This window comes from Lactuca serriola, chromosome 5, assembly GCF_051521515.1.
Source record: "Lactuca serriola cultivar US96UC23 chromosome 5, Lser_US96UC23_V15, whole genome shotgun sequence".
NCBI lineage: Eukaryota > Viridiplantae > Streptophyta > Magnoliopsida > Asterales > Asteraceae > Lactuca > Lactuca serriola.
Genome location: NC_136412.1, coordinates 305,539,182 through 305,557,491, shown reverse-complemented (window position 1 = coordinate 305,557,491; position 18,310 = coordinate 305,539,182). Strand labels below are relative to the sequence as shown.

The 18,310-nt window shown below is 31.6% G+C and overlaps 1 protein-coding gene across 1 annotated transcript; it reads right to left on the bottom strand.

Annotated features, from left to right (window-relative positions):
* Positions 1-7,149: 7,149 nt before the first annotated feature.
* On the bottom strand, positions 7,150-18,045 carry LOC145054839 (phosphoinositide phospholipase C 2-like). The gene is made up of 9 exons (XM_079003105.1): positions 17,647-18,045; positions 13,422-13,618; positions 9,839-9,974; positions 8,612-8,863; positions 8,302-8,513; positions 8,050-8,167; positions 7,825-7,977; positions 7,648-7,734; positions 7,150-7,562 (listed from the first exon to the last, which is right to left on the bottom strand). The coding sequence occupies exons 1-9, from the start codon at positions 17,965-17,967 to the stop codon at positions 7,269-7,271; spliced, it is 1,770 nt and encodes a 589-aa protein (XP_078859231.1). The 5' UTR covers positions 17,968-18,045; the 3' UTR covers positions 7,150-7,268.
* Positions 18,046-18,310: the final 265 nt, after the last annotated feature.

Sequence of the window (18,310 nt, the reverse complement as noted above, 5' to 3'; positions counted from 1 at the left end):
ATTGCAACAATGCAACAAAAGTTGCTTGCATCATGGTCACCAAAATGCCTCCTAAGTTACATAGGTTCTATGAGGACTAATGGCATTTTGAGATGAACAATGACCTTGTGGAAAAGTACCACAAGAGAGCTCGTCAAGAGAAGTTTGTAGTAGTCAAGTCCCTCATGGCTTGCAAAATGAAAGAATGAGAGTCTGTCTGCAACCATGTGTAGAGAATGCAAAGGTACATGGAGCGCTTGGTCAAACTCAATGTGCACTTTGATGAGGAGTTGGCCATTGACATGGTCCGAAACTCCTTGCCAAGTTGTTATGATCAGTTTATATTAGCTTATCATTTGAACAACATAGAAACCACATTGGCCCAATTCCACAACTTGCTACAGACTGTTGAGTCGGGATTAAAGTGGAAGAATTCAACGCCTCCTGATAATGCTCTTGTTCTTTCCATTGAAAAAGGTAAAGGAAAGAAAAGGAAGGTTGCTCCCAAAGCTAACTAGAAGAATAAGGCGCATGCATGGTCTTCAAGCAATGGGCCAAAGGCGAAGGCCAACTCATACATTCCAGTTGTTAGTCACCCCAAAGAGGCTATTCGTTACTATTGCAATGACAAGGTCCATTGGAAGAGGAGTTTCCCCAACTACTTGCAAGACATCAAGGATGGAAAGGTGAAGCCATCGTCGGCATGTACATACACTATTCAAACTACTAACTCACCATCTACTCATTCTTGGGTCCTTGATGTAAGATGCATATTTCACATTTGTTCTAATTTGTAGGGGCTGGAAGAAAGTGAGGAAGTAGAGCATGGAAGGATGAATCTGATCATGAGAAATAGGTGATCTTCTCTTGTTACCAAGATTGGGACTTATCAGCCCATGCTTAGTAGAGATGTTAGGATTAGTTTAACTAATTGTTGCTACTCGTCAAAAATGACACAAAACATTATTTCATTTCATGCATTGTTTAGACAAGGTTTTCGCTACGTTTTTAATGATTTGAATGGTTCAATTTTAGTTATAAAAATGGTGTTTTTATAGTTGAAGCTTTACCTTGTAATAGTGTGTATGAAACTTTGACTTGTTTTGATAGCTTAGGCTATAGTGTATTTCATATTGATTCGTCTAATGGCCTAGACAAGGCATGCTTGTGGCATTGTCGTCTTGGGCACAGTAAGAAGAAACGCATCGCCCAACTAAAAAAGGATTGAGTCTTGGAATCTTTTGACCTAAGGCCAAATAATGAATGTGAATCTTGTCTTTTGGTCAAGATGACAAAATCACCTTTCACTCGATCTTGTGAAAGAGGTGAATGATTGTTAGACCTCATACACACAGATGTGTGTGACCCTTCAGATGCCACTAGAGATGCTAATCGATTTTATGTGACATTTAGAGATGATTATCGTAAATATAGCTATATTTACTAAATAAAACATAAATCATAATCCCTTGAAAAGATCAAAGAGTTTAAGCATGAAGTCGAGAAACAATTGGGCATGAAGATATAGATGAACTGATCTGATAGAGGAGGAGAATATCTTAGTATCGAGTTCCACGACTACCTCAAGAAATGTGGAATAGTTTCACAACTGACCCATCCTAGGACACCACAACTTAATGGTGTGGCTGACAGGCGCTATTGAACTTTGGTGGACATGGTTCGTTCCATGATGAGTCGAGTCACACTTCCCATTTCCTTATGAGGGTATGTCTTAGATACAGCTGCCCATATCCTCAATCTTGTCCCTACTAAAAAGGTTGCCAAAACACCTCACGAGATGTGGAAAGGGAAAGTTCCCTCGTTAGCACATATCAAAGTCTGGGGTTGTGAAGCTTTCATTAGACAAGAGACTCATGACAAGCTAGAAGCCTAAAGTAAGATATGTATTTTCATTGGCTACCCACAAAAGTCTTTTGGATATTTTTTTCTAGAGTCCTAGTGAAAACGTAGTCTGTATAGCACGAAGAGGAGTCTTTTGCGCGCGCGCGCGTGAGAGAGAGAGAGAGAGAGAGAGAGAGAGAGAGAGAGAGGACAATGGGAACATAATTGACCTTGAAGAGATTCAAGAGTTAACCAATGAAGGAACCTTAGAAGACACTAATACTCAACTATAGGAAGAAAGTCCAATTGATCCTATTGACACTTCATTACCTCTTTTTCATTCCAATAGAGTTAGAGTGCCACCTATTATTTATGGTTCCCATATAACAGCAGAAGGTGATACGTATCAGTGATCAGGCACTAATAGATTTAAATGAGCCAGCTAACAACAAGGAAGAAATGGCAGGACCTGAGGCAGCAAAATGGAAATAGGCAATGGACAACGAGATCAAGTCCATATATGACAACCAAGTTTGGAATTTGGTTGATCAACAACTTGGTTGAAAGACAATTGGTTGCAAATGGATCTTCAAGAAGAAGACCGACATGGATGGAAATGTGAACACTTTCAAGGAACGACTGGTTATGAAGGCCTTTACTCAAATCCAATGGGTTGACTACGATGAGACCTTCTCACCAATGGCTAAGATAAAATATATTAGGTTAATGCTCACCATAGCTGCCTTTCATGATTATGAAATTTGGCAGATAGATGTCAAAATCGTTTTCCTTAATGGAAAGTTGGTTGAAACAAGCATCTCGCTGCCGGAATCTTTGCTTCCATGAAAAAAGACAAAGAATTTGTTTTTTCTAGGAGTGAGTTTGAGTCTTGCGTATATGTCAATGCTAGTGGGAGTATAGTAACTTTTCTAGTATTTTATGTTGATGACATACTACTCATGGGAAATGACATTCCAACCTTGCAAGAAGTGAAATCTTTGCCTCGAAACTGTTTCGCAATGAAGGATCTAGGTCTGGTTGCCTATATTCTTGGGATAAGAATTTTAAGAGATATATAGAACAAGCTAATTAGACTTAGTCAAAATACATACTTGGAAAAGGAACTAAAATGATTTAGTATGGAAAATTCCAAGAAATGGGAGCTACCTATTCAAAGCAATGCCAAATTGAGTAAGACTCAAAGACTAAGTACGGATGAAGAGATAGTTGATATCAGTCGATTCCCTTATGCTTCGGCTATAGGATCGATCATGTACGTTATGACATGTGCTCGCCCTGATGTGTCCTTTGCTTTAAGCATGGTTAGTCAATATCAGGCAAATCCTGGCAGAGCTCATTGGACAACAGTTAAGAACATTCTCTAGTATTTGCGAATAACAAAGGACATGGTTCTAGTCCTTGGTGACAGTGATACATTGAGAGTAACTGGGTATAGTGACGCCAACTTTCAAACAAGGGTATTTACTTTAAATGGAGGAACATTTACTTGGAAAACTTCCAAGCAAGACATAGTGGCTAATTCTACCTATGAATCAGAGTACATGGCAGCAAGTGAAACATCAAAGGAAGCAGCATGGTTGAAGAACTTCATTGGAGATCTTAGAGTAGTCCCAACCATTCAGGAACCAATGGAACTTTTCTACGATAATGAGGGAGTGGTTGCTTTAACCAAAGAAATGATAGATCAATGGAAAATCAAGAAATATCGACAGAAAATACCATTATATCATATATAGTGTTGAAGAAGGTCATCTCATAGTGAAAACAGTCTCGTAAGAAGATAATCCTACATATTGTCTCACAATGGATCTGAGTAGGATTAAGCACAAACAACATGCTAAGAGCATTGGATTGAGATATGACATTAGCTTTAGTACTTAGATGATTAGTCTGAAACTTGTAACAAAATAAATGTAATTTTGGTGATTTAAATAATAGAATTATTTATGAGTTTGTTGACTGCCTTTGTCAATTATTTATACTTGTGTTTTGTTTTGCATGTTTTACTTCCCCAATAATTTAATTATTCAAATTTCACAGTCGCTCATACTTTGGCAAGTAAGTGGTGAATTAAGATAGTCATGAATTGGATTGTAGATTGTCTAAATAAGTTAGACATAGCAACTGTATTGCTAAAAAATTCATGAGTACTTAGAAATGGAGATTTAAGTATTGGATAAACCCACGGTCATATAATTACTTCATGGATTATATCATGAGTAATTCTGAGACGATAATATCTTATATTCTTAAAACGGAGATATATGAGTTGTAATTTACAAGTCGGTTGTGCATTGGTGTTGCGTAAACGCATCAGTAACGTGATGTAATAAAATGCAGTGTCATGTAATATCTAGTAAGTAAAGGATACAAACATATAAGTCAAAGTTTATTCATTCCTTTTGCCCTAATGGGAAAAGCGATATATGTGGGCCCCTTAGTGATTTGGTGATGACGTATAGTGTTGGGCCCATCCAGGACTCGATTGATGTGTTCAATTTGAAGTCTTATGTCGTCATCACAAATCCGGAAATTGTGAAACAAAATTTTGTACAATGAGATTGATTCTAATCAATGTCTCATGTCTATATGATATTTAGTAGAACGGATAAATATTTGATCACTTATCTTAGGACCAATGTCTATTTATTTCAAAGTCCGACAATTGTTATGGAAGCACTATTTGCAATTTAATTTAGAAGTTATACTGGTAATTGCAGTTATAGACATATCCAAGTAGGAGAATGTTGGATTAGGTGTCTAATCCAATAACTAAATTAATATAATCTTGAATTATTAGCAAAGTCCTTTTGGGTTGCCATCAAACCTAGTAATTGTCCAGGATGACTTTTAGAGAGAGAGAGAGAGACTAATTTATTGATTTATTATATGATTAATAAATAGCAATAAATAAATTTGCTAATATATTATGAAAATAATATTTTAATAAGAAATAGTAATATTTAATTAAGAATTAATCCGAAATTAATTAGAATTAATTTTGTGATTAATTGGATTAATTAATTGTGCAAAGACCTAAGCTTTAATTGTTCAATAGTTGAACAAAAGGGGTTCCAGAACCTTCCACATGAGGGTGGACGGTTTTGGGGTATTTTTAGGATTCTACAATATCTCTTGAAGATAATTAGGAAACCAGATAATTACCTAATTTTAGATGTTATTATTTTAATTATGTAAGGCTTATTGAGGGTTTCTTCATTAGTTATAAATAGGGTCCTCCACCTTCTAAATTTCGGGCAACCTACAAAATTAGAATTCATCCAAAATTTTGTCTTTTCCCTCTCCTCTCTCAAAAGCTTCTTGTTGCAAAATCTTCCACATGAGGGTGGCGGTTTTGGGGTATTTCTAGGATTCTAGAATATCTCTTGAAGATAAATAAGAAACCAGATAATTACCTGATTTAAGATATTATTATTTTGATCATGTAAGGCTTATCCAGGGTTTCTTGATCAGCTATAAATAGGGTCCTCCACCCTCTAAATTTTGGCCAGCCTACAAACTTAGAAGTCATCCGAAATTTTGTCTTTTCCCTCTCCGCTCGCAAAAGCTTCTTGTTGCTAGTGTTGGGTGTGAACCATTAGAGGCAAGACATTTGTGTTGCTAGCTTCTAACTCAAAGAAGAAAGGATTGTTTGATTGTTTACTACAACAATCAAAAAGTATGTTTCCTTATGTGAATTTAGAAATTTACCTAGGGTTATAGGGTTCTTGTTGTTCAATAGAATGTTACATCAATAGTGTTATGACTTAGATCTTTAGGTTGCATGTACCCTTAAGTGTTAAAGATTTATCTGCGTTAATACATGTAGAACCCATTAATTTGAACGAGGAAACATATAAGCGGATTCCACACGACTATGACAATGGGGGAGGAACAAAAGTATGTAGGTTGAGAAAGTCACTATATGGTTTGAAACAAGCTTCGCGAAGTTGGTACCAAAAATTTAAGTCAGCTCTACTTGATCTAAAATTCAAACAGTCTTATCCGGACTACTCACTTTTCATCTACAAAATAGGGGATGTGTTTGTTGATGCCCTCATATATATCGACAACGTGATAATAGTTGGGAATAACCAAGAGAAAATACAAGAAACCAAACACCACCTTGATAAAAGAAAATTTAGTATCAAGGATCTTGGTCCTCTAAAATGTTTTCTTGGAATCGAAGTAGCTAACGACTGGTTGGTCCTAAGTCAACGAAAATACACTCTCGATATCCTTGAGGATAGCGGAATGTTCGGGTGTAAACCATGGTGCCATCCTATGGAGCAAAATCAAAAGTTTTAATGGAATAAAAAAGACACGCATGTGGACACAAGAAGGTAAAAGAGACATATTGGGAGATTATGGTATCTTCAAGCCACTAGACTAGATCTCGTGTATTCTGTAAATATTTTAATCCAATTTGTTTCCAATCCAAGACAAGCACATTGGGACGCTGCAATGAGAATCCTTTGGTACCTAAAGACCATACCGGGACAAGGTATCTTCTTTCTTAAAGACGGGGGAACAAACTTTGTCACGTACTGCGACGCCAAACGGCTAGTATGTTCCGTCACAAAAAAGATCTCACACTGGGTACCTTTTACTTTTGAGGGTAGCTCTCGTCTCTAGGAAATCCAAGAAGCAATTAGTTGTTTCTCGATCTTCTGCCGAAGCAGAATACTGGGCCACGGCAGCCGCTACTAGTGAGGTTTTATGGATACAATGGCTCCTAAAGAACCTTTAGGCAGAACAAAACGGGTCTACAACACTTTACTATGACAATCAAGCAGCCCGTCACATTGCAAATAATCCTGGCTTCCATTAACCGACAAATCTCATTGAAATGGATTCTTGCTTTGTCAAGGAGTGAGTGGAATCATACGAAATTGAGCCGCATCACGTCAATACTAAACTACAGACAACCGATCTTCTCACCAAGGCATTGGGATGAAAACAACTCGAGTGCTTACTTGTCAAGATGGGCATGCAAAAGCTACACACTCCAGCTTGAGGGAGAGTATTGAAATGCATGATACACTCTCCTTTTCTGTCTTCCAATCACATTTTCTGGCTGTCCATATTAAGCTCCTAGGATATTGTGTTTCCTTTCTTGTATTTTTCGTTTTGCCTTTTTAGGCTTCTTGTGATCTCTTTCTAAAGTAATAGAGAAAGCAGAGAAATCAATTACTCTTAAAATATTTGTATTTTCTCTTTTGTTTATTCGATCTGATGTTGTTATGGTTTCTTCTGAATCTCCATGTCTCAAATTGAAGGTTGTGTTGAGAGATGGAAGCAGGAGGCTTCTCAAAATTTTGAATGTCATCCACAACAGATACCAACATTTTTATTTCCTTTGTTGGACATTCAAAAATACACACATTTAACCGTACAATAAAAAACAAATCAAAGTTTATTATAACTTATACAAACTCAAAACGCATAAGTAGTTTCACTGAGTTGTATTTATCACCCTTGTGATCATGAAGGGGTACTGCTCGAATCCCTGTCCTTAATTCAAACACCGGAAGACAAGTTTGACCACCGAAGTCATCCTTTTCAGTCTTGTCATATTCATGCACCTCGATACGAAGTAATGCAAGCTCAGGAACTGTTAATGGGAACTGAAATTCGTCTTCCCATTTTGGTGTCCAATCATCCTGTATGATTTTGGTTTTCTTCATTACTGAATCCGTTTCAACTCCCGCAATTCCAACCTGAATCAAATGTTTGACTTTTCAGTTTGTAAAATGATCAAAATACGTAGTATCCATGTATTGGATGATGGGAATAAGAGTGAACCTTGACATAGAAATCTGGAGGCGAATATATGTCAAAATGTGTTCTTTTGAAATCCAAATGCCACCCATCACCCATATAGACTTTCACCTGCAAAACTTTAGTTTCTTAATTAATCTTGTATATATTTATCATTTAACTGTTGTGGGTTTGACAAAAAAGAAGAGCTAAAAGTGATACCTTGAGAGTCTTTTTCACAGGAAGTGGAATTTTAGGATCGAAAACCTTGTCATCGGGGCCATTTTTAAGCAATAAATCTGGTTTTTTCACATACCCACAACCTCCATTGGCTCTGAACATTCCTTGCATTAACCACAGAAACCTTCCATGGGTCTATGAGAACTAAAAAAGTTAGTTTTTACGATTACACCCACTATTCAAAAGGAAACGAAGTCAGAAACAAACCTGCATGTTGAATGCAACCATTTGAGCTCCATGACACCAACCAACCAATGGATTGTAGTTTGATGAGTCAACTCGTGATCCTTTCGGAAACACCCTCAACAAGTTCCTCTGAGTAAACCTTCAAAAGATACCAACTTCATCTCATTAACAACCCACCATTCACTCCACAATTAAAGAACATTTGCGATGGAAAAATCCGTTGCTAATACCCTTCAAATTCTGTCGCTAATTAGAAAGAATCTGCTGTTTTACCTTATGACATCTGTCGCATGATTCTCAACGGCCTTTTCAAGACGTGTTTCTCTCAGGCTAATCCGCATAACTGCTGTAGGATCATCATGTAGCCAATCTTTGACTCCTCCTTTAAGTTTTCTTGCTTGGATTGCTATTAGTTGCTTGTACTCCAGCTCTGTATTCTGTTTTACAGTCTCCTCTTCGTATTGAAAACTTTCGTCAACTTGATCCTAAACAAAAAAGTGAATCATGTTTTTCAAATGAGATTCTTGTATATAATGGTAGTAAATTAACTGTAAGAAAAAAAAGAGTATATATAGTTTCCAACCTCATTTAAGGATTTGTGTTTTTCGATAGGGTTGCATATTTCTACACCCCATGGATCATCTTCAGGTGAGGTTTTCATCTTGACTGAGCTCTCTTCATCATTTTTTTCCATGCTATTGGTCTTGTCGAGATACTCCTTTGGTGGTTTTGTTGAGACAATGATCCGTTTTTTTAAGGATTCGGGGGATGGATATTCTGTTATAGTGTCTGATCCTGAGTAATATAGGACATCTCCGAATGTTTCAATCACCATCTAACAAAAATAAAGAATAAGTATATGGTGTTATCATAATGCATAATTTATGAAATTAAGTATTAGTAAGCAAGGAAGTAGTATTATAGAACTCATCTTTCGTATATATAAAACTATTTAAGTGCCCCAAATAAAAAAATGGGATTATTCAAATTAGGTCCTCAACGAAAATATTTGACGGCCCATCTTTCGTTATTCACATTATCGACTTTTATGATGCTATAGTTCCTTATTACCTTAATTTATGAATTGTGACTTTGAATTTTGAATATGTGAATTTAATTTTTAGTTTCTATTTGGTTCAATATCTATTTGGAATACACTCAATACAATGAGAAGGTTTATCGTGAAACTGTGAATTTTTAATTTAGTTTTTAGTTAAACTATCTAATTTTGTATGCTTTGTTAACAATAATTTGGTTGATTAGTTCTTATTGTTTGGATCTTGATTATGGAAATTGGATTTTGATTATGTAAGGAAATTGGAAAAAATTATGAAAAGGAAAACATATATAATATGCTTCAACATCAACAACCTATTAGTAATTCTATTCTAGTTCGTCAGACGTACATCTAATTTTACAAAGACTATTAATGTAATTGATTTGATAATCTCCCTTATGATCCTTCTGAAAGACAAAGAATAATGACTTATAATGTTAATCAACATGATGAAACAAGTCGTAATTATTTGTTTAAAGAACCTTATCAACAGGATGAAATAAGATGTCGGTATTGGCTTGAAGTTATAATCAATCGTTTCCAAGATATAACAAGTTGTAGAGTACATTTATAGTATGTATTTTTATATTTTTTGTAATGTAACTACGTTATTAGTATAAGCTAAATTTGTTTATGAAAATAAGGTGTGTCCATTGACACACCTTATGTGTGTCAATGTTTTATGAGAGCATGACTAGCCGTTATGATATTCAAACTCTAATAATTAGTAAATAAATTTTAAACTTAAAATACCTTCGCAACTTTGGCTTGAAGAAGAGGAGTAAGGTGATCTTCGAGAGTGAGGATGAGAGGATATTCGGAAGCCACGAATGCATATGTCTTGATGGCTTCCAAGCATTGATTTAATTTGACAGGTGATGTTAGCGTCCTGCAATATGTAAAAACAAACTTATGTTGAATTTTGTCAACAAGACCAACCAACATGATACAATTGATGTCTACAAACCTTTGAGAAAATTATACATTTTGGAAAATAGAGGAAAATAATAATGAAAAGAAAAAAAAAAGGCTTATGATTAACGGAGTAAGTTTCGTTATTTTGATCTCCTTTATTAAGTTGTGTCCTTGTACGCAACAAGTCAAAAACACAATGATAATATATGGTTTACAAGATTAAAGCGTGATTTTGTTAATATCATTAATTGAAAAGGAAATAAAACATAAAATCGTGATCTAATACGACTTTAAAATATTGAAAAGGATTTTGTTAATATCATTAATTAAAAAGGAAATAAAACATAAAATCGTGATCTAATACGACTTTAAAATATTGAAAAGGATAAGATGGAAGTTGTATATTATACAACTTGCAAAAAATATCAACATACTTTGTATTCTTTTTTCAAGATATGAACATTAATGTACTTTAGTTATTACCTATGCTATTATAGCAATTTTTTACTTTAAAAATCGGTAAATTGTTACTCGTTATTTACTTCCAATTGTTTGCATAAGTGTCATGCAATCAATAATGATTTCATAATATAAAGTTCAAGTTATAGTTCAAATATTTCCATTAGTTTATAAAAGAGAAGGGGGTGATTTATAAAAGAATGGGACTATAAATCTCTAACGTTGTAAATGAACCATCAAATATGGACAAAGGCTTGTTCATGTTTGTTTATTTAATTTAATTAAACCGAACAAATTAATGAATATTAATAGGTAAATGACGAAATTTTCTTGTTCGTATTTGTTTATTTAACAAAATTAATTGTTAGTGTCCGTTCTTTTATTTTCATTAGGATGCTAAAATGGCATAAGCAAACAAATATATATATATATATATATATATATATATATATATATATATATATATATATATATATATATAGAGAGAGAGAGAGAGAGAGAGAGAGAGAGGTATAATGTGGATGGACAACTATTGTGCGAACGTTTGAATAATATTATTCTATGTGAATTACTAAAAAATATGTTGTTTAGTAATGTGAATACATTTAACCTCACACAATTATTGTCATTTACATGCATTTTCATTAATTCTTATTCACTCTTTGTTCTCACGCATCGTTTTTCACTCATCTTCATTCTTACAGAATACGAATCAATAAATATCCTGACAATATTCTGACAAAATGAGAATAATAAAAAAAAAGTTTATAATAACCTTATAGACAATTTAATTGGTAAGAATGTGTGATAATGACAATAATTATGTAACATTGAACGTATTCAAATTATTAAACAACATATTTTCCTTGTCATTCTCACAGAATAACACTATCCACACGTCCGCACAATAGATGTCAATTCACATTTGAACCTAGCTCTCTCTCTCTCTCTCTCTCTCTCTCTCTCTCTCTATATATATATATATATATATATATATATATATATATATATATATATATATATATATATATATATATATATATATATTTCTTACTAGTTTCACTTTTCATATTTTTATCTAATAATCAGATAAGAAATAAATTTTTTAATTCATGTTTTTCGGATAAAAATCAAGTCAAGACATAAAACTTAAATCTCCACGGTTACTCCTATTGGTCAAGTAATAGTATATACATAAATATGCTATCATATTATAACCGAAAAGTGAATGAACAAACAAAAATTAGTTAAGAATCTTAGACAAACATAAATGAACAATTGTCAATATATTCACAAAAAGTTCATTTTTTTATGTATTACCTTTTCAAATCATTATGACTATGTTTGGCTAGTTATTTCTGTTAGTCCGCCAAATAAACATACATAATTACACATTAGTCATTAGAAATTGCCTATGGACCGAACTAGGCTGTAAACGAATTGAACGTTCATCGAACTGTTTGTGAACCGTTCGACGGAAAGTTCGTTTATTTAATAAACGAGCGAACATGAACACAAATTATTGTTCGTTTATTTAAACGAACGAGCATGAACAATGGTCTCGTTCGTTTAATTATGTTCGTGAACGTTCGTTTATGTTGTTTATTTACGTTCGTTCATATAAGTTCATTTTATGTTCACATATGTTTAATTGTATTTGATTACATTAGTGTATTATATATTTATTTATGTTCATATATCTTCAGTTATTTTTTTTTTTATCTTCATTTACGTTCGTTTACCATGTTCACGAACATAAACGAGCCCATTCCAGTCCGGTCTATATTTATAAAAAAATTGATTTTATTTTATCGGGTAAAACGCATCCTGACATACGCCTTTAAAGGCTGCTTTGCTTATTTTAGTGGTGGTATATATTAAGCCTTGTATGCCTTTTGTTTGCTTCAAAGCACCTATGTGGGATGAGGAAGCAAAGCAAAATGCAACCCTCTTTTGTTCTTTCTAAAATATTGTATTCCTCTTTTTCCACTATCTATATGTTCCTTTTTTGTGTTATATTATAATTAACACTTCTAGTGTTTAACAATTTAATATTAAATGTATAAGTAAAATATTTGGTAAATGAATGATAATTTCTAGTAAATAAATTCGGTAATGCAATATTTGAGGTAAGTCCTTGATTTAAACTGAAAATAAATGAAAAAAAAAAAACAAAAAATGAAAACAAATAGAAAGTTCTGAAATAGTTGCACGCAAAGACGGTAAAACCGGACCAAAAAAAAAAACAGATATTGTTCCGAAAAAATATCGTCCATAACCGGTCCTAAAACACAAACACACAGGACCATTTTGAAACTGGTTTAAAAAAAACCGCACCATTTCGATGCCGATCCGAAGGGCCGATATGTGTCTACTACCAAACATATGAACATATCTTAAACCTTAAAAAAATAAATAAAAAATATTTTATTGTGTATGTTCTCCATCATGATATGTTCAAAGATTTTATTCAATGTGAGATGACATTGAATAGTATTTGTCAGAAACCAAGGACCGTTTCATAATGGATTTGGTTACTTGATCCCACCATTCTTCATATTACATCTTACCTTTTTTTTTTTAACTTATTAAAACATATGATAAAATAAAAGACCAAATTGCAAAAATAGATCTCCGTTAAAATATGTGATTTTGGCCTAAAAATATATCGTGGTGCATCAGTGGTTTAATTTTGGATATTTTGTGCGGATCTGGTTTCTATGTCGTTAGCTTTAACAGTTTGACTGTTAACTTTTTTAAAATAACTATTTTACACCATTTCTGCAATTAAGTCTTTTTACCAAACCATAGAGACTATTTCTTTATTGAAATATTATATATTAGTTTTTTTAATTTCTTTTTATTTGATTAATTATTTTTATTGGATTATTATATATTAATATATATTATTTTTAATATATAACAAGTATAAATTTGACTTAAGAAATATAAAAATTGTTACCCTCCATGGACGATGTCGATATCATCTTTAGTGGAATTGGGCCACATGTCAAGTTCAATGACACGAACACCTCTTTTTAGGGCTTCAATGATCGGCACAACGCTACAATTGCTGCTTATTTGGTTCCCGGTTAGATATGAGTTGTGGCCTGTGTATACAAAATAATGCGACAATGGAGCCTCCATGTCATTCATCACCTGTTATGATCATATTGTTATAACGATATACATTATTAATACATCATCACTTGTGATTTTATCAAAAGAATAAACTGTTATGATAGTGTTTTATGAGCAAAAACGATATATACTGACCTAAACAAAATGACACCAAAATGCACTTCAAATATTTTTCTTTACAAAAGAAGTTGAAGCAAAACACTTTTTTTTTTTATATAACCATATGTGTTGAGTGATGGCTAATTTGCCGTTTAAAAGGTTGATGGCTAATTTACCCATATAGGTATAAACCTACACGTTTTTTTTTTATATATATTTTGCTTAAATGATTCAAAGCCTTTTTCATATACGTTTTTCAAATTTTTATTCATTAATAGATACTTCACATTATTGAAGCATAAAAAAAAGGTATTTTAGAAGTATACTATTTGCTTATGTCAAAATACACAGGTTTTTTTTATGAGAACACCAATAGTGTATATGGTTTTTTCTTTTACAAAGCTTTGAAGAAATACATAGTTGTCGAGTGTTTTTATAGGTTATGAAAATATATATAAAAATAGAAACTTATATACAAAGAATGGAAGAATACACTGAAATTTTCCATTAAAACATTTGGTTCAAAACTGAAAATTATATATATAACTTTTATTATTTATATTATATATATATATATATATATATATATATATATATATATATATATATATATATATATACACACTAGGTGTGAGACCCATGTATTACATGGGTTTATAAAAGAGAAGACTACATGTGGCAAAAAACCTTCATTTATTAGAGTATATATATATACACGGTTATAAAATTAATTAAATTTCATATTAAAAAATCAAAATTATTAATCAATTATTTTAAATAAATTATTACTTAAGAGATTTTTTAGTTATATAAAATTATAATCGTTGATTTAAATAAATATATGAAGTTATATTATCGTATAATTTGTATTAATTTTATTTTATTTTTCAATATAATGTTATGAATTTAATATAATTAGAGTGAGAAAATTAAAATGATCAATCAATTATCTATTTAATGTAATTAAAATGAGAAATTTAAAAATTAAAACTTGAAATGAATAATCAATTATTAATTTAATGTAATTAAAGTAGAAATTTAAAATTTGAAATTTGAAATGAATAATTAATGAATTGACAAGTGGCATGATATGTGATATATAACATTAATAAAAAGTTCTAATTATATGCCACTTGGCAATAGGAGATTAAACTTATTCTTTTATTAGAATAAGAATATATATATATATATATATATATATATATATATATATATATATATATATATATATATATATATAACCAAGGAACCAATCATTTTTTCAACTTTTAGAACTTATTTTTTATCAAAAAAAAAAAAAAAAACTAAAAATACAGAAATTCATAACTTTTTATCCTTTTTCCAATGATATAAAATTCGATTTTTTTTACGTCAAATTCACAATGTGAATCTTTGAAAATTCACAACGTGAATCCGGTTTTACACGGTGAATCCGAAAAATATTTTTCATATTCACAATGTTAATATATGAATTTAGATATTTTTAGATTTTTTTTTCGATAAAGAATAAGTTCAAGAAATTGAAAAAAAGATTTGGTTCCTTGAAGAACCTATAATTATGGTTCTCTATTGAACTTTTATTTATATATATATATATATATATATATATATATATATATATATATATATATATATATATATATATATATATAACTCAACGCAAGGATAATAATTAACCCTCATAGCTCATACAAATAGATTCGTTATATAATCGATTATCGAATCAAAGAAGTTAATAAATGAATTTCAACTAATAAAATATATAGTGGTTAGTTCTTAATATACTTAATTTTCTATATAATTCAATAAATAAATCCACTTATTATCAAAAATATAATCATTTTTATTGAAACAAAGTTACAAACCAATGAATTTATAAGATAGAGGAAAGGTTATTACAACCGTGTAGGCGTGTATCATGTTGAATAAATCAATTTATAGATGGCATCCACTCAATAGGATTTTGATGAAATGCAAGTAATGCTAATGGACACGTGTAGACCTTTGAAAAGACGAAGAAAAGACTATTAAACAAGTAAAACATGTGTTTAATATAATTGACTAAGTGTCTACCACCAGCCCACCATATTAAAGATTTTGAATATACCAATAATTTACTATTGTAAAAGGCATAATACGACATGGAAAAGGTGATCAACTATTTACTTTTATTTAATAAAAGGGTCCGTGAAAACTTTGCCAAATGAAACTTTATAGTCTCATAAGATATATTTGGCTAAATACTTTGCCAAGTGTGTTAGGGAGTTATATCATAGTTATAACATAAAATCTATAATTGATAAGAACATTCATAATGGAGAGTTTAATGGAAAAGTTGAACGAGATGTCATGTCTATTTGTCATTCAATGGATACAACTCTATCATTGTGAAATGTCACATTGGCATTCAATGGATTTTGAGTTCAATGGGAAAAAATGAAAGTCTTTAAATCTTTAAATAAATATTTTTTAATATGTTCTATTAAACTTATAGAGTTTAATGCATCGTGGGATAAAAATGAATAGAGTTGTATGGAATAGTGAATGATGATGTGACACTCCATAGAGTTCAATGCATTGTGCATGCCGTAATCAGACAGAAAGATGTAACGTTTATTTTTATAAAAATGATTGACAAAAGTACTATATGTAAGCTTCTCAATGACATAAAATTATATAAAAAACTTAAAGTTCAAAATCTAATAAAAGTAGTTTTTAGATTACAAGATTTTTCTTTTTCTTTTAAAATAAAAAATCTTTAAACTTGTACTTCAAACAAAATATTTTTCTTTAATTCAAATCTTTAATAAGAGTTTATAGAAACCCGTTAAACACACACTAAATTATTACCTTTTATCAGCAATTTTGTGTTAATTTCATTAATGAAGGTCGCTCAGTTTCTTTTGGTGACTCCCACTAACATTTTTATGGCTAATTTGTATACATGAAACCTTGTAAATAGTTGGATGGTATCTATAGACATTTTCCTTTTACATTGTAAGTATTTCTAATTTTTTTAAAAAAGGAATTATAATATTTATCTAAATACCTGTCAATAAGCAGTCATCTTAAAGTACTAATTTATGAGTATTATGTAGATACAATGTTCCTGTCAAAAGTAACTACACAACAAACCGACGTCTTTTATAACTGCATTAAGTCGCATTCAATGATATTATAGATCACTAAAATTTGGTCAATAAAGAAAACAATACAGTTAATTTAGAATATTCTCGATCCATTAAACTTTATACACCTAAATACTCATCCAGCTTACTTTTAAAACTGAATGGAGTAATTTCATGGTAATAAAATAGCAAAATCTTCCAACAGCTCCAGTTAAGCTTACAATGGCACAGAAAAAAAAAAAAAGAAAGAGGATAGTGTCATTGGCATGCCACACCCACGAGATAGAAGAGAGAAAAAAGAGACGGGATAAATCAACTCAATGTCTTCGCTCACATTCCATTATACACATTCAATACTAATCACTATCTTGTTAAATTCCATACTACTTAGCATTGTAGATGACTAACTTTTGTGAAAATAATAATAATAATAATAATAATAACAGTAACTAAAAAGATATAAATTTTATCCGATTATGATAAACGAAGCGAGTATTTTGAATATTTAACTATTGATTATATATTTTGTTTTATTTTTCGTAAATCCAACAAAAAGAACATAAAATTACATTTAGTTTCAATTTCAAGAGACCGGAAAGATGAATAATATACAGATATATTGTAGAATATAAAAAATAATCTGAAGTATTGAATTTCAAACCTTAAAATGGATTCAGTTTATTAATTTTTTTTTTATGGTTTTGGTGTCGCAAATTCCTTATATAAATTGAAAACAAATTTAAAATCGAAGAAATCCAAGAGTCAGATATGAATGCATGGAGAAACATCATATCATAAATTAGGGTTCTTAAGAAATACCTTGGGAGGAAAAGGTAGAGGAGGATTCAAGTCACTGAAAAGGTACCGGAAGAAGGCGTCAAGATTCAGAACTCTCCGGTGAAAGATTGGATGGTGTTTCAGCTCTTTGATGATGGCATCCACGGCAGCCTCCGCCTCCTCCTTAGTCGCCTTATCATCTCCTTGTACCTCCACCATGAACCGGTGCAAATGCTCCGGAGTCATCACCCGATTCTCAGAATAATGACTGAACAGTTCCTTGATGTCTACCGGAGGTCCACCCTCCTGGAGTTTGAACTGTCGCCGGAAACACAAGCACACTCTGTATGTTTGCTTCGACATGTTGAGAAGGAGAGCGACTGTGAAAGTGTCTTTTTGTTCCGCAAGAACATATATAAGGAGCACAAAGTATCTAAAAGTAAACCTTAAAGGTGGAAATGAAACATGTAAAATGAATCCAAATGTATTTTTGGCATACTTGAGCATTAGAATTTGTTTTATTTAAGAGTATTATATTAGTTATTTTAATAATAGTTTTTCTAATCATGCATTTGGTTAATATAGAATTGTACAATAACATTATTGATAAATACCAAATAGTTTTTGACTTTTTGGTCTAATGGTATCAAGGTGAGTAAAAATGTATCTTCTCTCTTCTAAGAAGTTAATATTTCAAGTCTCACTA

Bases quoted from the DNA above. Each gene is read 5' to 3' on its own strand.
- LOC145054839 (XM_079003105.1), bottom strand. From the start codon at position 17,967: ATGTCGAAGCAAACATACAGAGTGTGCTTGTGTTTCCGGCGACAGTTC. The intron at 8,514-8,611 runs GTTGGAAACTAT...TTTTTTGTTTAG, and splicing joins AACACAAATCCTTAAATGAG to GATCAAGTTGACGAAAGTTT. The intron at 7,735-7,824 runs GTATCACTTTTA...AAAGTTTTGCAG, and splicing joins CTGTGAAAAAGACTCTCAAG to GTGAAAGTCTATATGGGTGA.